This window comes from Lytechinus variegatus, chromosome 11, assembly GCF_018143015.1.
Source record: "Lytechinus variegatus isolate NC3 chromosome 11, Lvar_3.0, whole genome shotgun sequence".
Lineage (NCBI taxonomy): Eukaryota > Metazoa > Echinodermata > Echinoidea > Temnopleuroida > Toxopneustidae > Lytechinus > Lytechinus variegatus.
Genome location: NC_054750.1, coordinates 11,935,320 through 11,958,555, shown reverse-complemented (window position 1 = coordinate 11,958,555; position 23,236 = coordinate 11,935,320). Strand labels below are relative to the sequence as shown.

At 35.9% G+C, this 23,236-nt stretch overlaps 1 protein-coding gene across 1 annotated transcript; it reads right to left on the bottom strand.

The window, feature by feature from the left end:
• Positions 1-1,680: 1,680 nt before the first annotated feature.
• LOC121423789 (cystathionine gamma-lyase-like) lies at positions 1,681-18,589 on the bottom strand. The gene is made up of 9 exons (XM_041619277.1): positions 18,265-18,589; positions 13,142-13,223; positions 10,630-10,835; positions 10,007-10,138; positions 9,196-9,331; positions 7,734-7,886; positions 4,284-4,458; positions 3,576-3,714; positions 1,681-2,961 (listed from the first exon to the last, which is right to left on the bottom strand). Exons 1-9 carry the CDS (start codon positions 18,466-18,468, stop codon positions 2,950-2,952), a joined length of 1,239 nt encoding a protein of 412 aa, XP_041475211.1. The 5' UTR covers positions 18,469-18,589; the 3' UTR covers positions 1,681-2,949.
• Positions 18,590-23,236: the final 4,647 nt, after the last annotated feature.

Sequence of the window (23,236 nt, the reverse complement as noted above, 5' to 3'; positions counted from 1 at the left end):
ACATACACTAACATGTACATTAAATATTTGTATTTTTCAGTTCAGGTATGGCTGATAATTTTGTATCTTCAACCAGCAAGGTAATTACTTCTCTATTTCAGTAAGACATTGCCCATTAAATGTTATTGACCAACATAACAATACCGTACAAGGATGAAGACAAGGGCTAAAATAAATGAAATTCAAAAACTCCAAACCAAACAAATACTTTACCAAGTTCATTATCTAATTCATAGGTTTTCATCATCAATTTTTCAGTCATTTTCATTGATTGATATTTCTTTTTTGTTTGAGTTTATTGTTCTCACATTTTTATAAATTTTAGCCCTAATGACCACCCACATACAATGTATATTTGTCAGTATAATCTGAATTGATAAATAATGACAGAAATGACTGTTTAACCAAATGATTCTTAAACCACTGGTTAAACTGACATTTGATTGTCTTTTTCACATTATGCATGAACAATGTGAATGGTATGATTTGATTGTTTCAACCCAATAATATCTGAATGCAATAATATTGCTCAATGTCAATAAAGATTGTGTCTGATACAGACTAAATGTATATCTCATATCAATGTGTAAATACATCAGTAGAACAACGAATCAATCATATTTTCTATATAATATGCATTTCATTCTCTTTCAGAGTCATGGACCCGTAATCTGAAGTTGAGTTTAAAGGGGAAGTTTACCCTGAAGAAAAGTTTATTGTAAAAATAGCAGAAAAATTAATAAAAAATATTGGTGAAGGTTTGAGGATAATCCGTCAAAGATTAAGAAAATTATTAGAATTAAAAGTTTTGGATTTGTGACGTCATATGCGAGCAGCATTCCTACATAGCGAATGGTAAAAAAATCAATGAAATGTCATTTTCTCAGAAAATTGAAAATGGTTTTTACAGCGCCTTTTGTATATCAATAGACAAATCATTTCACACCCGATCATAGATAGAAAACAAAATAAAGTCATCAGGAACCATACAAAATTTGAAATTCATTGATTTTTTACCATTCGCTATGTAGGAATGCTGCTCGCATATGACGTCACAAATCCAAAACTTTGAATTCTAATAACTTTCTTAATCTTTAACGGATTTTCCTCAAACCTTCACCAATATTTTTTATTATTTTTTCTGCTATTTTTACAACAAACTTTTCTTCAGGGTGAACTTCCCCTTTAACTTAGACCATGATCTAACACTGTGCTAAAATTGTGGGAAGCCAAATATTGTTTACATTGTATGTTTCTAATGTTTACTGTGCTCATTCCTAATGATTTAATGGTGAAGACAACTATCTAATTTATCCTTTCCAGACAGGTAAGAATGATTTTGAGAGTCAAATGAGCTAGTAAATCAAACCTCTGCTGTTTATGTCACAATTGGCTATCCATAGTTAAACCACAACGTTTGACCAGAGTTTGAATGAAACCTGACTTTAGAATACGGGCCAAGAAAGTTATTGATAAATATGTGGTATTCATAGTACACCAAAGATATATTCATATGATCACAGAGCTATTAGCTCTATGATATGATGCTACTGCATGTGCGTATAATCAGCTGCTGTGCTGTATAAAATGTAAAATGGAATCTTTTAACAGCAATACACTCCAACAATAGCACAAATAAATGGTTGTGCGACTAGTACAAATGTTGCTAAATGACTGTCGCATACTTCATGCGATACATTTTATTTTTCTCATTAATTGAAGTAATAAAAAAAAATCCCCCATTTTCGAATAACTTTTGAAGTGAGAGGAAGGATGCAGTATACAAATTGTTTAGTTTTAATAGTATACAAGTGTGTAGGATTGTGAACAGGCAATATGCGACTCAATTTCGTCTTGTGATGTAGTGCTATTTTTATCATCACACACAAGGATCATGTAATGAGTTTCCTGTACAGTGAGCACAATAAATACATGTGGGGAGAATTTCATGAAAGAAATCGTCAATGATTGTTCACTGACTGATGTTATAAGCTACTGAAATCCTTTCATGTGATTGGCTCAAAACAAGTTAGTCAGTGATGGCTCACTGACTAGATGCTTAGAGAAACACTCCCCAGATTTCATAGATGGTATTGACAGCTAGTGATGGTGTTAAGACTATTTTGACACCAGCGACAGCACCTGACTTAAATTGATTCTGGTGCTGCTGGGACTGACCTCACTCAAGTGTAAATCCACATCCAGTGCTGGTGCCAGGTTAGGCAGTCTGGTTCACACCAATGATGTAGATGCAGACATTGACACCAACACCACACTTGAAATGGTGCTGGTGCTAGGACCGATGTCAAAAGGTGTTACGCTATCACTTTGGTAAACCAATATTCAGGTGTTCCAACTGGGTGAGACAGACTGATGCACACACTTGAAATGGACTCTAACACCAACACTAACAACAATTAGAAATCATTAGTGGTGTCAAAACCACAATTCAATCAAAAGCTATGCTAACATTACTTTAAAGGGCATATGAACCATCAATAGCCCCACCTCAAGTCCTTAACTACTCATATCTGACCAGGTTTATTACCCATAATCCAACATTCTGAGCATTGTAGTCTCAAAATATAGGCCCATTTGAATGACAACACACTGATTTATGTCGATGCATTCATATTACAATGATTAAGTTACCATGTAGCAAAGCGGCTACCTTTCCTCTCAAGTACCGTATTGTTTTAATACCACAGTGAAATTATACATGTAGGTTAATTTATTTTCTGTATTAATTGTTATAATCTCTCGTGTATATTTCAAGCCTAGCTATTTACAAGACACAGTCAATGAGAGACTTCACACATTGTTGGTTAGTTCGCTTCCCGTTCAAATCAAGATTACAACCATGATAGTTTCGAAATTAAAGAAACAAATAATTTACAACAGAGTCTACTTTACACAAGGTATGTCACCTCTCTCACAGAAGGGCAATATCTATAGTGGTACCTGCAAAAGCACAAACAAAATAGAAAATATTGAGTGTCTAAAATTCTTTAGAACATTGCACAGAGGGATATACAATATGGAAACTTTTTACCATAAGCACTGATGATTAATTCTAGTCAGTTGATCTGAATGTTAAGAGAATCTCTTTCCAAAGAGTGTGAAAGGTTGTTGTTCATAATATACTTAATAGTAATATCCAGTGTTTGCTTTAAATGTTTGAAAATGTCAAAATTATAAGAACTTGATACAATTCTGCTGAGAGACATGCATTACACACAAAAATTGATACACGGGACTGTATACATATTTCTGACCTGAACGTTACAGCTGTTTATATCACAATTTAATACATATTTCTGACCTGAACGTTACAGCTGTTTATATCACAATTTAAATGTGAGGAAATATAAAGAGCAAACCTTTGGAGTGAGTACTTTTTTATGATATTCTCCTTAAATATCATGATCAAAGGATTTAAAAAGCTCACACTAATTTCTTTCATCTGTCCACACACAACCAAAATACCACTTTAAAGACCTTGTCCAATTTTTCTCTTCTTTTAACACCTTCAATTTAAGGTGAGTGGAAAAAGATTATAGTCATGAGTAACTTACAGCTTTCTTGAGAGCTTGTTCCAGATCCTGGATGAGGTCTTCAGTGTCCTCTAGCCCAACAGAAAGTCTGATAAGACTGTTGTCTATACCAAGAACCTTTCGCTGTTCAGGGGGCACAGATGCATGGGTCATGACCCCACTAAACAAAGACAGAGATGAAAAGATTTTAAAAGGTCAGAGGTCAATTAGCAAAGTAAATCCTATTGGAAGTCTTATCATATTGTTGTTGATACCAAGTACTTTTCACTGTTCAGGGGGCACAGAGGCACGACTCATGACCCCACTAAACAAGGTCAAAGATGAAAATGTTTCAAAGGTCAAATGCAAACTAATCCTACTGGGGCGTGTTGCAGAAAGAGTTACGATCATGCGTAACTTGATTTGGAATTGCAAGTATCCATTATCAAGCTTCATCATTGCCTACTATCTACCATTCTCATGAAAATAATGACAAGGTTAGCCTTGCAATCAACGTTCGGCATCGCTATGATCTATTTAATCAAATACACTCGTCGAATGCTTACATCTTCTACTCCGAATGAAATCATACTGACAAGTCTAATTGAAGTTCCAAAATTCTTCCATGGCAAGAGATCAATGTGGCTGCAGTTACACAGGAGTTAAAAATAAATAAAAAGCAGCAGATCAAAGGAGTTTAGGAGATGATAAAGAGAGAGAAAGTACAGGGATAGAACAAGGAATGCTTACGGTAGTTCAGCAAGTGACTCGTATCCCCCAAGACTCTCTGCCAGTGTGAAGACCTTGACACTCTGGAGGAATGTCTTTGAGTTCTCAAGGTCACCTTGAAGATAGAAGGTCACCATGCCTCCGAAGCCCTTCATCTGCTTCTTAAAGATATCATGCTGTGGATGGCTTGGAAGACCTTTATCACGGAAGAAACCATCAAAATTAAAGAATGATAACGACAAAACAAATTAGAACAAGGCAAAAGCAATTTTGTGTCTCGCCCACTTATGAAAATAACCAGAAATATCGAGATTTGTGAGGGCACACAAGAAGATCATATCGAAAATTCATTGTGAAATGACTGGGATGGAATAACACTTGTCATAAGAGCCTTGCATGTAAACTTTAATGTTGACCTGAAATGACCTTTGACCTTACCATGTGACCTCTGACTGCAGCATAACATGCATGACCCCCAAGTCTATCGAACATTCAAGTTTGGTTGAAATGCAACTTACGGTTGCAGAGTTAGGTGTCATAAGAGAGTCTTGCATGTAAACTTTAATGTTGACCTCAAAATGACCTTTGACCTTACCATGTGACCTCCGACTGCAGCATAACATGCAGGTCCCCCAAGTCCATCTACCATCCAAGTTTGGTTGAAAAGTGACTTACGGTTGCAGAGTTAGGTGTCATAAGAGGGTTTTGCATGTAAACTTTAATGTTGACCTCAAAATGACCTTTGACCTTACCATGTGACCTCCGACTGCAGCATAACATGCAGGTGCCCCAAGTCCATCTACCATCCAAGTTTGGTTGAAAAGCGACTTATAGTTGCGTAGTTAGGTGTCATAAGAGTCTTGCATGTAAACTTTAACGTTGACCTGAAAATGACCTTTGACCGTACCATGTGACCTCCGACTGCAGCATAACAGGCAAGTCCCCCCAGTTCATCTACCATCCAAGTTTGGTTGAAAAGCGATTTACGGTTGTGGAGTTTATGTCATTACAGGTTTGTGACGAACGGACAACATTTGGATCCCTAAGTCTCGCCTTCACCTCTGGTGGGCGAGACAAAAAGCTGAAAAGCTGAAAGGGGGGTTGCATGCTTCTGGGTGATCCCATAAAGTAATATCCTTAGTGTACATCCGACCCCAATTTTTACTTCACTTATAGTGGACTATTTAAACAATGATAATTTGAGATCATTACGCCTTTCCATATGAAGAAAACAACACTGTTTGTGCTTCGATTGATGAACTATTCAAACCATGATAATTCACTTCAGAAAGGTCTGGTATATATTCAACTACTAAGTTTCCACTACTACTATTACTACTTCTACTACAACTACAACTACTACTACTACTACAACTACTACTACTACTGCTTAACTACTACTACAGCAGCTACTACTACTACTACTACTACTACTACTACTACTACTACTACTACTACTACTACTACTACTACTACTACTACTACTACTACTACTACTACTACTACTACTACTACTACTACTACTACAACTACTACTACTACAACTACTACTACTACTGCTTAACTACTACTACAGCAGCTACTATCACTGCCGCTGCTGCTACTTCTACTACTAATACTACTATTGTGTTCACACACACACATTTCATTCTTCATCAAGCCATTCTGTCATTCTATCATGTTATTCATCCACACCCTCATGCTTCATTATCTCAACTGCTGTTATACCTCCCTTCACAGGATCACCTCCATCCCTGTCTCCATCCTCCAGACTTGTTACTTAAACATTGACCATACCCTATTAACCACATCATGAACAGTCCCTTGTTCTCTCCATCTGGTTCATACTTCCTTATCAATATCATCCTGCCCCACAGAGAATATCATGTTATGTACAGTGTATAATATATATAGTGGACTAGTGGAAAGAAAGTCAGTCTTGATTGTAACTCCAAAGAATTCAGTCATGCTCAGTTATTTATCAAGTCCAAGTGTGTATCTAAGCTTGACTACACATATATAACAAGTGGAATGCCTCTGGCCGTCTCACCTGCATCACGCGGTTCAATATAGCAGCAGTGCTGACTTTGCATACTACTCTGACTCGCACAAGATGTTCAGTGATACATGGTTACTCTTATGTCCTCTTTTTATGAACTAGACCAATAAACTTACAGAGATATGATGGTTATTCAACAAAAAACCCCAACATGGCCAAAGTTCATTGACCTTACATGACCTTTGACCTTGATCATGTGACCTGAAACTGGAACAGGATGTTCAGTGATACTTGATTACTCTTATGTACAAGTTTCATGAATCAGATCCATAAACTTTCAAAGTTATGATGGTAATTCAACAGATACACCCAATTCGGCTAAAGTTCATTGACCTTTGACCTTGGACATGTGACCTGAAACACGCACAGGATGTTCAGTGATACTTGATTACTCTAATGTCCAAGTTTAACGAACTAGACCAATAAACTTTCAAAGTTATGATGGTAATTCAACAGATATCCCCGATTCGGCCAAAGTTCATTGACCCTAAATGACCTTTGACCTTAATCATGAGACCTGAAACTTGCACAAAATGTTCAGTGATGCTTGATTACTATTATGTCCAAGTTTCATGAATCAGATCCATAAACTTTCAAAGTTATGATGGGAATTCAACAGATATCCCCAATTCGGCCAAAGTTCATTGACCCTAAATGACCTTTGACCTTGATCATGTGACCTGAAACTTGCACAAAATGTTCAGTGATGCTTGATTACTATTATGTCCAAGTTTCATGAATCAGATCCATAAACTTTCAAAGTTATGATGGGAATTCAACAGATATCCCCAATTCGTCCAAAGTTCATTGACCCTAAATGACCTTTGACCTTGGTCATGTGATGTGAAACTCATGCAGGATGTTCAGTGATACTTGATTAACCTTATGTCCAAGTTTCATGAACTAGGTCCATATATTTTCTAAGTTATGATGACATTTCAAAAACTTAACCTCAGGTTAAGATTGCGATGTTGATTCCTCCAACATGGTCTAAGTTCATTGACCCTAAATGACCTTTGACCTTGGTCATGTGACATGAAACTCTAATAGGATGTTCAGTAATACTTGATTAACCTTATGGCCAAGTTTTATTAACTAGGTCCATATACTTTCTAAGTTATGATGTCATTTCAAAAACTTAACCTCAGGTTAAGATTTGATGTTGACGCCGCCGCCGCCGCCGCCACCGCCGCCGTCGCCGTCGGAAAAGCGGCGCCTATAGTCTCACTTGCTTCGCAGGTGAGACAAAAACTACTTCTGTAATATTGCTGCTGATGCTATCATTAATATACTTATCACCACCACCACCATCATCATCATCACTATGTATTTCAACTTTGATTTCACTCTTCCGTTGTTTCAACTACCTATATAATACCAACCATCGACAATAATGCATGATAGCTACTAACCTGGATAGATGACTTTACGGACCCTTGGATTGCTCTCCAGGTATGTAGCGACAGCTAGACCATTCTTATAATGCTGTTTCATCCTGATGTGAAGCGTCTTCAACCCTCTGTTCACCAGGAAACAGTCAAAAGGTGACGGACAGCTCCCGGCAGCTGCAAAGTCAAATGCAAAACGCTCGACTTCAGGCCTTGAATTTTAAAACTTTTACGGCAAAATAGAGCATATTTCTATGAAACACTACACCCACAAATGGGAAAATTCAACAGGGTACTTTCCACAGCCATGGCCAGATGGCTTTTGATTCAGTGTCACCCTCCAACTGCAAATTTTCTTTTTGCAGTATCACAAATGCCAGAGAAATTTATTTGGCTGAAAAACAACACTTCCATTTTCTGGATTAGCCGTACAATGCATGTCAAAAATATGGGAAGTATTTTTCATGAAATGGGGCCCCATTGCATAAAATAAAAAAGATAAGAAATGCACGTCACAATATCAGGCATAAGTATTTCAAATGGGAGTTTCTGATGTAATCAAAAGCTAATTTCTCGCAACAGTTTGCAGCATCTGTTTGCCACCACCCCGCCCCCAAATTAAAAAAAAAATCATTTCAAACTACGGTAAATTTATAACAAATGGCATCTATCTATAAAAGAGTAGAAAAGTTCATTTTTCCAGATCCAAAATTTTGCTCTATTGTAAGAACTATAAACCTCCAATACTTTTGTCTTGGCTTGCGGTGATCTCATATCACACACCTAATGGGATATGGAGACTGTTGCCTTTTCATCTATTGTTCCACTCTTGGAACTACCTCCCTTCTTCACTCCATGAATTTGAAATTATTGACCTCTTCAAATCATGCCTCAACACTCACTTATTTTAGCAGATCTGTATAGTAATTAACGACATAGGATGGTCGCTACTCACTTAAACTCATGTGTGGCTCAAGTGCAGAGTCACAAATCATGATTATGATGACGGTCCCCAAGTCTGCGCACAATTTGAGTATTGATTTAACACAAATTTCTCTTTATTTCACAAAATCTTTCAGTTAATATTGTTTCTTATATTATTATGAGTAAGTGTACCAAATATCTCATAAAAATCTGAAAGAAATATAGGAATTTCTTGGAAAATCCTTGGGCAGTCATTTTCAGATTGAAAAAAAAACGGTAACCCACGTCTGCGCACCCATTCACTTTGCACACGATTTGAGGATTTTAATGAGAAAGGCTGCATTTTGAGACCATCACATGAAACGCCCAAAATTCATTATCTTTCCACCATTTTGAGTCTTGTCTTTTAATGAATATCTATCTATCTATTGCACGTGTAAAATCTGTGTTCGTTGCGTATCTTCTTTTTTTATTAGAATCACGTAGATACTTGTGTGCGCAGACATGGGGGACTGCATAGACTTGGGGGACTGCGTAGACTTGGGGAACTTGCCATACTTACCATAGAGCTGAAAGTGAAGTTTCTTGTGAAGTTCATCATCATTGCACGCAACTAGACCCATCACTACATCGGAATGTCCATTCATGTACTTGGTTGCTGAATACATTACGATATCAGCTCCCAGATCAAGTCCTCTCTGAAGAGAAAAGAAATTTGATTAAATCTTTCTGAATTCTTGAACAGGGGCCCGTTGCAGAAAGAGTTGCAATCAATCGCAACTCTAAAGATCATGCGCAGCTTGATATTCAACCAATCAACAGCGCGCATTTGGGACTTGCGATTGATATTTTGACTTGCGTTTAAACGCAACTCTTTCTGCAACGGGCCCCTGGGCCTAAATTCAGGCCTAAATGTAATTAATTCAATATGCTTCTATTCTGATGATGTGGAAGAGGTTCATCGTGGTGAAGGATTGAGTAGAAGAAATAACCAGTTGTCTCACAATGTAACAAATGTAGTAGGAAAGCGACGTTTCGTCTGCAAGCTGCTAGCGTCGGAGCTATTGTCTGGCTCCTTCTATTCTATTCATTTGTATTCTATTCTATTTTTTCTACTACAGTTGCATTTCTTATAAAAAAAAATATACAACTTTCATTCTTGGATACAATCCTCAAATTGAGAGATTAAATTGATTCAATCTTTCTGAATTCTACTTTCAATTACATTTCATTATACTTTTCTGTGGAATAGGCTTTTTCATTAGCCAAAAATATGTGGGTTTTCTGATCGCTGTAGATCAGAACAAAATTCCTGGTATTTTTGGTCTTCATTCAGTATAAAAGCATTTATTAGTTGGTGCTGTTTAACTCACCTGGAAATAAGGTGAACTGAAGGTGTTGTCTGCTACAAGGACGACACCAGGTTGACTGTGAGCGATAGCGCTGACTGCTGCGATATCAACAAGCTTCAAGGTAGGGTTGGTTGGTGTCTCCACCCAGACAAGCTATACATATAAAACAGTGCAAAAGGCTATTGGTTTACACTAGAGCTACAAGATGGGGCTGACTGATGTGATATCAACAAGCGGCAAGGTAGGGTTGGTGTCTCCACCCATACAAGCTATACATAAACATCAGGTTAAATTATATTGTCTTTAGCAACATTATTAATGTGTAATGAATGTAATGATTAGTGAATTAGCATATTATTATTCAAGTAAGCCTACAGTACAATATACTGCTCCGAATGTCACATTATGTTGCACTGGAATGCTCCCCAGGGAGTGGAGAATGTGCATACATTGTCTGTGGGCATGCCATGAAACGATGACCAGGGTAATAATATTTCTGTAAAGTGCTTAAAGACATTGTTGCGATGTATTAAGCGCTATATAATTGTTATTATCATCATTATGATTGGTTAGGATCCTGGACAGATTTGGGTAGTTATGGACTTGAGGTGGTTCGTTTTTGCTTTAAAGAGTCCTGCACGTACCTTGGTGTTTTCTTGCATGGCTTCTGCCACCTTCTCAGGGTAGCGGGCATCCACAAAGGTTGCCTGGACGCCAAAGTTAGAGAGGACCTTCTGGAAGTAACGGTTGGTTCCCCCGTAGATGTCATCCATAGCGATGAGATGATCACCGGTTTTCAACAGGTGGCAGATTGCCATGGTGGCACCAAGACCAGAGCTGAAAGCAAGAGCTGCAGGGAATAGGGGAACAAAGGATTTTGATACTGATGAACATAATTCAATAGTTCTTCAATAGACCAGAAACATGTATCTGTAAGAACCTGTGAGAAATGTTGCGGTAATTCTGTCATTTGTCTTGAAGATATCTGTGAACTTTTACACCAATACCAGACCTGCCAACCTCTGGGAATGAAAATTTGTATTCTGTGATAAAAAAAATGTATTACATAATAAAATGCATGGCGCACTCGCTCATCACAGTGCTCAAGCTGCATGCAAGCTAAAATGCGCACTGCTCTTGCAGATGAAAAAAAACTTTGAACATGTGTATATCTCACCCTGGTTTTAACAAAATGATTGCAAAAAAAACAAGTTACCTGAAATAACATTGAACCAGATTTGTCAGTTTTATGAAATACAGACATATAGAGATAATTTTTCTCAATAGATTACGATTTTGTAAAAAAAAATGTATTTTAAAATTCATTTTCTAAAGAAAAAACAAACTGCTGTATTTTGGTTGGAAAAATGTACGAAATAACATACTGGTTGGCAGATCTGCAATACTGGAGAGTCAAGCAGACCAAAATGGCTGACATGCCTACCGGTATACAAATTTATTTCAGACCATTGGTAAGTCTTGCATGGTTATTTCATTTCCATGGTCCCTTAAAATACAGACGTATGACATCATTAATTTTTAAATTTTTGCATTTCATCATTTTGATACCATATTTTGATAGAGCATGATGAAATACCTCTACAATCCTAAGTTGGTGGGAATCGGTCCATATGACCTCATGAATTGTATAATTAGCCCCATTGATGTCAATGTATTATTGGCCAGGGTCATGCTTTTGTCCACTGTGGCTACATATTTTCACCAACAGACTTAACTACCACACTTACTTTATTTTTTTCAATAAATGGCCTGATATTTGTTCTAATATTAATGAAGCCAAGGAATACATGTATCAGACATACATGTAAATAAGGCTCTGAACCATCTTTCAAATGTAAATGTGGATTAATCAAAATCTACTGTCTTTAATAGGCTGCGTTCAATCTCTATTCTTTACCCTAAAACAGTTTCCAAAGATGCACAGTTCAAACTACAGTTGCATTCAAAATATATTTGTCATTCATGAAAAAAATATGTCTTTAAAAAATGTAAACATAGGGCCCGCTGTATAAAACCTTTGCCATAAAAAACTCTGGCAAACAAAATTATACCATTGACACTTACACATTACAAAACTCTGGCAAAAAAATTGCCAGAGTTTTTCTGTAATGTAACAGGCCCATAAAATGCTGAAAAGGTGTACTTTGAATGTCGTTTCTGCAGAATCCAAACAATTCAAAATTTTACTGAACAAAACAGAGATCTCAAGCATGATAATATGATGGACTTTCTTTCCATTCAGATATGCATTGTGTACACCTGAGGTCATACACATGTATGACCTGGGTCATAGGTCACATTCCTCGGGTCATAGGTCATATTCCCCATACCCAGTGGTAGGGATTGAAATCAGGGTTACTTACAATGTAACTGTTAACACTAATAAAACATTTAAAAATCAAATGCTTTCTTGCTCATTATGTAGTCGAGCTTTCATCTGATCACAATCAAGTTCAAGTTTTGTTATTTTCAAATTGTGTGGTTTCTAATTTTTTATTTTTTTTTTACATACAATCACAGAATACAGGATGGTGACAATTATTGGGTAAAAAAGTGGCCCCTCTGTAATACTTCATTTGTGTAAACACCTGTAATACCTTAACTACTTCTATCACTATTATCAATATCATTAAATTTCCAACAACTTTAAGTTTATACAGACAATTCACACAGAATCTTCACAACTACATACATGTACAAGTAGTAGCTTAAAGATAATCGAAATGCCACCTGTGGTAACAATTTCAAAACGATTTTATACAGAATCCAATAAAATGACCACCAAACTGTCACATGAATGAAAAATATATGTGCCAACTGCCAAAAGGATTCTGGAAGATATTGAGCAATTACTGATTAATCAGCAAAATAAGCATGGGATTCTAGCAAACTGTCCGGTCTTTTTCCAAGCAATAATAATACACTCCCCTACGTGTGCTTTTCTGTGTTGGTGATCTACAGCATGATCGTTTTTCAGCTTAGATTTCATGATTTCAGAAAGTTCAGGTAATGTATTAAACTGTATCAGATCTAGAATGATAGTGACAATTGATCTTAGTTTTATAAGAGATTTCCTTGTGAAACTGAGCACTACTACTTTTATTCATCTTTAATAAGAAAATAAAGTGAACGCACCATGTTTAGCCCCTTCAATGGCTGCCACACATTTCTCCAGGACTGTCCTTGTTGGGTTTCCTCCTCTTGAGTATTCATAACCCTGAAAGAAAAATCATCCAATGAGTGAACTTGATAAAACAATAGTGTCGTGTCATCAATGCTATGAATGGCAGCTGTGGTAAGTAAGATCACAAATTGAGTTCAAACAGAATACAATACATGTATATTACCACTTAAATATTTGGACAGTTGCTGTTTTTTATCCCCATGATTGGAGCTGTGCAACAGGGATCTTCAAGGGGGACTATTTTTCCTGCCCCTGTCCAGACCAGTGTCTTGGCTCAGTTGTTACAGCATCTGTCTCGCAACCAGAAAGTCGGGAGTTCAAGTCCTAGCCATGTCAGACCAAAAAGACGTTAAGAAATGGGAGTTGCTCCTACACAATTTAAGAGATAGAGAAACGTTGATCTGACGCTGCTCAGTGGCTGCCGGGCCAACAATTAATTGGGCAAAATGAATTTTCAAAGGATATTTGGAATATTTCTGATATCTGTTTCGAACAAAAAAATATGGATTTTCATTTTCATCCTTAAATCACCTTTGGCCAATAAAGCCAATGGTAATCGACTGGAACTATTTTGCTAATTTCATAGTTATGCATATATTTATTGGCCGACCGAAAACCTTTCTCAGATGGTTCAGGTCAAGCAAAACCAAATCTCAAAAGGCCACTAAACTTGACCGATCCTTCACCGGAAATGACTTGCATATTAGATCTTCAAAGCATGCAAAACAATCACACCATCACGTATACATGTAATACAGGCAACAGGCAAGTTCAGGTTTACAAGAATCAATTACCACCAATAGATCCTTCACCTAAAATGACATGCACATTATATCTTTAAAGGAGAAGTTCACCCTGAAGAAGACTTTGTTGTAAAAATAGCAGAAAAAATAGTAAAAAATATAGGTGAAGGTTTGAGGAAAATCCATTAAAGAGTAAGAAAGTTATTAGAGTTCAAAGTTTTGGATTTGTGACGTCATAAACGAGCAGCTGCCCCATGTGTTATGTAATATAAAATGCATGAATTTCAAATTTTATATGGTTCGTGATGACTTGATTTTGTTTTCTATTCATGATCGGGTGTGAAATGATTTGTCTATTGATATACAAAAGGTACAGTAAAAACCATTTTCAATTTTCTGAGAAAATGACATTTCATTGATTTTTTACCATTCGCTATGTAGGAATGCTGCTCGCATATGACGTCACAAATCAAATAATTGAAATTCTAATAACTTTTTAATTATTTGATGAATTTTTCTCAAACCTTCGGCAATATTTTTCATTATTTTTTCTGCTATTTTTACAATAAACTTTTTGTCAGGGTGAACTTCCCCTTTAAAGCATACTCCACAATCGCACCTGGAACTCATATGAACTACAGTAACAAGTAGGTCCAACATATGGGACCTCTGCATCATAACAAATACATGTAGTGGCTATCCAAATGCAAAATCATTGTTTGCTGTGTAGATCTTGAGATCTACTGCAAACAAAAAAGTGGGCCTTGTCAACTGTCAATAAAGCACTCCATAAAAAATGTCATTTCAGGAGGGTTAATATTGTCAAATAGATAGATAAGCTGAAGTTCACTTCCCACCAGTATAATCCATTAATTCAATGTGTAATTGAGTATGCAACTCAAATTTCAAGTCTTCAAATACTTTAATAAAATCATGCATGAGAAAATATTACAAGATTGGGTTGCAGTGGTTGGCTGTTGTTTGGTAATTTATGACCATTATAGAATGTTGATAATTAATCACTGTTATTGATGGTGTTTAAATATTGCACATTTTTACACAATCCTCATGTAACAATATTTATTGTTACTTAGCTGAGTTTAGATGCAAGTACATAGGGCTATATGTTGATAATATTTTTGATGCTGTTCTTGAAAATGTTGAAATCATGACATCATCATGTCAACATGTAAACAACATTTGGTAAAATATTTTTAGTTGCTGGATTTTATTCATGTTTGTCAACCAAATCATTTTCAAAGTTGTTCTATAATGTGGGTAATGATGTGTAAGAGGTTAATCGTGGGGATAGATTGAGTAGATGAATAGTAAGCAATTGGTTGTCTCACGACTGATCAAACATTGTTGGTGGCCTGGTGGGTAACGTTTCATAAAGCAATTTTACAAGCCATGTAAAACAATATGTTCTTGGTACTGGATAAGATTTCTAAATTAATCAAAATGGTTGCCTGGCCAGGATACTCCCCAGGGAGTGGAGATAGGGTACTTTATGTGTGGAACAGTGATGGATCCATTGACCAGGGTAATAATCATTACATAAGCAAAGAACAAAGGATGAAACGCTTCACAACTAATATCAAATTAGGCTTATATGGTTCCCAATCCCAACAGCCAATTGAAGGGCGTTACTGAGCTTTCTCATCATTCTATTTCTTGTGTAAGAATTAAACAATAGGTTTTACTTCAAGGTGACTTCTTACAATAATGTCACAATTGATAATAGTTGTAGAGCAAATGCTTATCAGCCGTTGAGTAGGGAAGTGAAAGTGAATAGAGAACAGGTGATTTTATTGAGAAAAAATAGGTAACAGCACCACAACTGGGCCCCGTATTGATCTGATCAATCGCAACTATGGACGGCCAGCAACATCAACATCTATTATGCATGTTTGTTCAAAATAGTTTCTAGCTGTGATGTATATTCATACATTCATTGTTTTCTTAAATATTCACTGCGCTTCTCTTTGCATAAAAAGGACATTGTGCAAATTTTCGTAGAAAAAATTATGACACTGATGGATTTCCATAGAGTTACGCTTGATTGGATCAATCCTAACTCTTTGTACAACAGGGCCCTGATCTTGTATAGGCCTACACTACATGTAGCAAAAAACAATGTGCCTAGCTGGCCAAAAGTACAGTCAACTTTGATAGATTATTTGAGGAAGCTCTTCTGAGAGGACATCCTTTCTTTTTTTTTCAGTAACCTTACTAGTAATAGGCTAACTCTATCTTGATATCTGTAAAAAATATATATATAAATATTGATATATTTTGCCAGGTCCAAATGTGCGGCTTTCATGTAGTCTTATATTAATCATTGAAATCTGCTGGTAATTAACAAGATCTACATGTAATACACCTACAAGTGTAATCTCAAACAAATTGTACAGTTATTCAGTTCATATAGTTATGGGTATAGAAAAAATTAATTTGGTACCTGGTATATGTACATCATGTATGTGCAGTGAAGTGGTGTAGGAAATTATAACATTTATCAAAGTCTCTGTTTAAAAAAAACTTTGAAATACTTCTTGCAAGGAAAAAGAAGGGGAAAAAATAAACTAAACTGAAAATGTACAATATGGGGATATACTGTAGTGTTGAGTGAGTACCAGTATACATATACGTAGGCATAATGAAACAAGAAACCAAAGTCTGCATTGTCAAGCTAGTGAGCCATGCAGATCAATAGAAGGCAGCCAATAGCAGAGCAGCCATGGGGAGACACCTCTTATTGACCCACCACACTATGGCCCATACTGTATGCATGAATGCCATTGCATCATACAGGCAGGTCCTGTACGGAGGCCACTTCAAAATAAAATTTGGTTTCCATATTTACAAAATTCTCACTACACTGGGATTTCTTGACTGTAAATTGCTATATTTACTTTGACTTAACTCCTTCTTTGATCTAAGATCCTAATTTATGATTTCTGTTGAAGAATGTGTTCAGTTTTGCTTCCATGGTAATGGTTTTATACATAATACCCGTAAAAAAAGGCATGAACCAAGCATGGAATTGCCACGGATGAATGGAGAAATAAGAATTAGCAAAGTACATGTAGTGTATAACTTTTATTGTTGTACAGTACACAATACTGTACGTCACACTTGGCATTATTGTGTTTTAAGTACAGTTATGGAAGTTTTCATTTGTACATCCTGTGTGAACTTTGTGATACTACTACTCATAGACATATGTATAGGCTAGACATTAACCCAACATGAAGATCGCCCCATGGGACCTGTGTGCATGCATCTAGGTCTATCATGACTTGCAATTTTCCAGCTGGCCATACCATATTACATGTACATATGAAAGGAGAAATTAAATCTAGGAAAAAGTTAGCAGGGGCCACAGAATATGTACAAAAATGTAGAAATGACCATCTGATTGTAAGTTTTTGCATGGTCAGCCACCCCCCCCCCCCCTCCTGTTCAAAACTGTTCCATTGCTTCTGATAAGCTTGTGAAATCAGAAAAATCAAGGCAACAAATTAACGAAAGTTTGAGAAAAATTGAAGAAATGGTAAGAAAAGCTATGATGAGCATCTGAATGTTGAGATCACCAACAATGTGGAAATTATGTATATTTCCCATTGGCAATGTGACCAACGTAAGTGATGTCACCCAAATGTACTTTTACATATTCACATTCATCAATCATTTATGAGTACAGATAAAGGACAAAGACTAGAGTCTTCATTAGAATGAGCAAAATTACAAGTTTTGAGGTATATTTTTACTTTAGTGTCAAAGGGTAGGGTTGTACTTGTGTGACTTCACAACAAATCTTTGTCGCATTGTCGATAAATAACATGTAGGAGAATCTCCATGACATAACTCATTTAATTGTTCTCGAACTTTTTGATTGATCTTGAAGAGGAAAACAAAGAAGAGGAATAGGAGGAAAGAGAATTAGAGGGAGAAAGGAAGAAAGAGAAGGACAAAGACAAGGAGGAGAAGGTGAAGGAGGAAATGAGAAGATTGAGAATATGAGGAAGAGAAGAACTTAGAACTAGAAGGGAGAAGAGGAGTAGCATAAGCAGAAGAAAAAGAAGAAAACTTGAATATTCATTCAATATCTTGCTTAACATTTTTTTTAAACCCACAAGATTTTAGATTTAACAATTTATTGTACGATAATATTAGCAAAAGTTACATTTCATCATTTTTTCAAATCTAGACTAATGTTTTGCGAACTAGAGTCCAATTATTTTGGTCCGTGATTTCAATACTAAGAAAATAACTATCAAATCTGTTGTAAAAAAAAAAAAGAAGAAGAAGAAGCGAAAACATCTTACTCCTGGCATTACACCGGGTGCCTCTTGCTTGAAAGTTGTAGAAAGTGAGATCAGCGGCACTACGGCGTTGGACGCCCACTGCTCGGGGTCCTGGCCCGCGTGGATCGCATCTGTACCAAAATGAGGAAACGGGGTGAAATACGGCTCGGGAAAGGCACCATTTTTCTCGTCATTTACATCATTTCTTGGTCGTTTGGTTGCCATGATTGGTTGACTGACAAAGTTAGCTTGCTCTTAGAAGTTTAGATGAAATGTCAAGGTTATTCTTGGCTCACAATTCCAGGATTTCCACGCAAACTTCAACGTCTGCTATACTTCGCCTGCCTGTGTGAGTGTGAATTAGAAAGATCGTTGACATAACATACCGGTACTGTTCTGTTTATAAGCTAAAGAGGGAGGCAGACGAGTTTCAACTTTTTTCTAAGCCCTCGTGCATGAACAGCCTCTTAAGAACACTATAGACGTTCGGCCATGTACAAGGTGTTATATCCTAAATTTGTTTCACTTAAAATCCACCATATAAACATCTTTATCACCACAGAGACAAGTCAACATAATATGAAAACAGATTAAAACTTATTTGTGATTTTTAAGAAATAAATAGGGGCCATTTAGAATTCACATCTGATTCCAATATTCGAAGACAAACCATCTTCGCATCAGGATCAGAGTATATAGGACTATATAAAACAAATAGTATGAATATCATATCGATAAATTACCATTACACTTTATCAGTGGCGTAATGAGCCTAAAGTATTGAGGGGCCCAGTTATGGGGTACTTCGGGCAAAAATTTTTAAAAGTTGCTTGCGGGCAAAAGTTCGACTTTTTTAGTCATAAAATTTTAATTTGGCGAAAGATGTTGACGAAATATCGAAGACAAAGTATCACATTTTAACCTGCTCTCTTTCTTTTTTTTCTTGGTCGTTAAAATTTTAGGGGGCAAACACTTCTAAGCCCCCACCCATTATTGTACGTCAGTGCACTTTGTAAAGGTTGGCGACTCCGGTCTTCTTATAAACATCATCATTAAGTTTGCATATTGGGGGATGGAGATCGCATTTCATGCTTGGATGGTGACATTGCCCGTGACATTGACTATCATTGCATCAAATCTGTTTGTTTGTTTTTAAGATTTCTTAGTCACAATTGCAGAAAATGAAAGTGCATCGATTTCGATAGGGTCATTAGTCAGGCTCGCAGGGCGATAGCCTTTCATGAGGAGAAAAAGAAAGAGTGTTTCTTTGGCAGTGACGTCGATATATTTATTAACAAACTGTTCGTTTTGTCAAGAACCAAACGAACCATTCGATATTGAGTTTATTTTAATCATTGGTTTAGGATGAACTTCATATGATTTGTTTTTTTTTCAAAATCGTTTATTTCGGGGGGGGGGTTGAGGATTTAGTTTATTTTGAAACCAATTGATTCATTGTTTGGATTTTAATGTACATATTTTTTGTTCGTTAGTCTTTTTTCAATTCTTTTGGGTTCTATATTCAGATATGTATGTAAGCAAAAATTTAATTTGTGCTATTGATTATGTGAATATTACTGATCCAATTATATTATTATAAATTGTATATTATGTCAGGGCCATTGTAAAAAGTAGTTTTGAAACTGACAATGCCAATGTGTGACTGATAAAACTACAAGTAAATAAATAAATAAAGAAAGAAATATAGAAATAAATCAGGAAAAAACTCACTCAATATCAGAAGTATAGAGCATGGGTGTCGATTGGTGTTGTGAATCTTTTGTTTAAGGGGGATGATTCTTTTGTTTTACCCCTCTCCCAGCTTAAATAGCTTGACGTCACGGATCGAAACCAGAGATCTGTCAGTATTACTGGTATTATAGTATGGCAGTAGTATCGAAATATAATATCATTATAATATTATACATAATGAAAGTAGAAAAGTGCGGACCCAGGCCATGCGAAAAAAAAAAATGTGATTTTAAAAATGGCACTATTATAAAAAAAAAACGAGCCCCCTTGATGGCGTCTAGGGACTGTTTGATTATTCTTAAAATTAAACCAGAAGAAATCGATGATGAATTTGCAATGATAATAAAATCAACAATATTATTGTTGTTTTTATGTTTTCTTATCGAAAATATGCGAGTATTTTTATCAAACTTTTGACAGCTCTCAGCAAGCTGTTTTTGCTTTTTGTATTTCTTTAAATTCATCATCACTTTTGTTGAATTTTGCATTTGAGCCCACGCCACACACTTCTATCGGCAAAGTTCCTTTATTCTTTTTTTATTGTACTTTCTAATACTTTTAGAGAGAGTGGGTTCAAGGTTCGATGTTTATCACTCTTAAAAGTTGTTTGTTGTGACAAACATAACGACGCATCATGAGTGAGACTAACTAAATTCATGTCTGTGATAATGCATTTTTGTCGTTTTTCTCTGTCTTGTCGGCAGGAGGTACAAAAAAAGAAATACAAATAATATTAATTGCAAAAGTCATTACTAAGTGGGTATGATGTTACATGGACCATGGACGAGTACTACTTCCTAAACAAATCCCACGTTTTCACATATTACATGCTTGACTGGAAAAGAATAATTTGTCACAAATCATAATGACAAGAGCAGACCTTTATCTACGTCTTACAAGGAACATAATGGCTTAACCACATCTATTATGTCTACCCTCATTAGTCATAGATTTTCATTTGATATGGAAACTTTAAAGGGTCAGCTTCTGGACTAATCGTAATCATGTCGATTAGTATGTAGACAGGGCGAGAAAAGTTTTCTTTCCAACAGGATATTTCTGTCAACATGGCGATTATCTTGCCAAGGAAAAAAATTGAGGGGCCCAGACATCGCGCACATAGGGAAAATTTTCGAAGAAGCTGCATGCGTTAGAGCGAACCGAGTTAGCAAACTGTTTTTTATATATAGAAATCTAATCCGGGAATCTAATATTGTGACGAATTTTGACGTGATTTTGATAATAACGTAATATTTCACCCCTTTCTCTTTTCATTCTTTTCCTTTTCTCCCATAATCTTGGTTATGATTTTTTTTAGGGAGGAGGGGCTCCATCACCCTTAATCACCGCCATCTGTACGCCAGCGTTGACAAGTCAACTTTGTTGCAGACCAATTAAGTTCTAAGTCGCCACTAAAACATCTTTTTTATATAAGTCTATGGGAAAGATAGCGTATTTCGCCATACATTTCGACATCATAAAGCTATTTAGACTAGGAATTGACGTGACAAAAATAAATATCTTACCATTTCGACAAAATACGACCTTTAAGTTAACAGGGCAAGATGAATATCTCTTTTTCTCTTCAAGACATGATGCTATTCTCATGATTCTAAAGCTTCCGTAGATATGGGCGCTCATGGATAAAATTCGATTAAAACAACCCGGGGAACTAGATATCGGAGTGATTTTATTTCACAATTTTGAATGAGGGGGCGCTTTGATGCTCGATTTCATGTTTATAGTGGAACGGATTTTGAAGAAAACAAGAGAATGGGAAAATGTATAAATAACGAGTTGTTCTTGGGGAAGGCATCAATATCGATTCCATCTCACCAAGATATTCGAGAAGAGCAGTAAGTTCACAACCGCTGTATACAGAAACAACATTTCGAGGCTCCAAAGTCAATTCTACTTCCAGAAACGGTGAGTTTCACGGTTTGGAATATTATTATTAAGCAAGAAATGTCCAGATTTTGGTGAATTTTCAAGGTATCAACAAAAAGTTTTTTGAGGAGGATATAATTTACTAGTATGAAGTAACGCTAAAACATAGGTCTAGAGTCTCTAGACAATATTTTATGACGGCGATTGTTGTGCCCGCTTCGTTTTGCTCAGTTTTCCTTCATGTATTTCACTGCAATTCATGTTTATTTTTCCGTTACTGTATTCGTTTTATCATGATAGAGTCAATGAGTCATCATAGAATTATTTCTTCAATACAGATTTTTTTCCTCTTCAGTCTTTTTTAATGATTTTTTTCATCATAAAAATGCATTGAATTGCAGACTAAATATTATAAATACCCTTTTTGATATTATGTCTTTGAGAACTCTGTTTTGCGAGAGAATAATGATTATGAAAAAAAGGCTATATTTCAAAACAACCTGTACTTTTAGAATTAAATTTTATTAGTAGTTACCCAGGCCAGAGGTAAATGAAGCTATAATGATAATTCATTGTTCTTGTAATTCACCGTATAAAGTAAAAACAAATGCAAACCTTAGTGAGCCAGTAATGAGTTTTCTCTCTTTAAACCAGACAGAACATCTCAAAATGGCATCCAAAATCATCATCATTGCTCTGTTCGTGGTCGTCGCTGTTGTCGCCACATCAGCTTACGACTTCAATGACTTCGAGAAGAGGCAAGCTGAAATGGAATTGGATGATGCCATGGATCTCGTCAGTCAACACATGACTGATAAACGAGGAAGGAGATTTTCAGGTAAATATCATTTTGATTGAATAAAGCATGAACCTATTTATTACATGTATAGTCCATGATCTAAGCCACCTTTTCAGGCACTGCATGCATGTTAAAAATAATTCAAACAACGCTGTTTAATATGTGAATCGCACAGTATAGTTGTTTAAACATTATAAACAAGTGCTTAAAATATTAAACTACAGAGCTTCAATTCAAATAATTTAAGCATGCATGGTTGTTTAAGATTTTAAACACTTGTTTAAACTTTAAAAGAACTACTGTGCGATTCACATAGTAAACAGCGTTGTTTTAAATTATTTTATAACAGTGTGCACTGCAGTAAAATGTTATTTAAGATTTAATACAACACTGATATCGTAGTTGTTTAACAAGACAAAGTTAAACAAACATGCTTAATTCATTGAGAATTGAGTATTGAAACTGTTTACTTTAAACAACTATAAGGTTCATAGCAACTGCCTTGTGTGAAAAATTTAAACTGTGTTTTGACCGTATATATTTTTTCTAATTCAG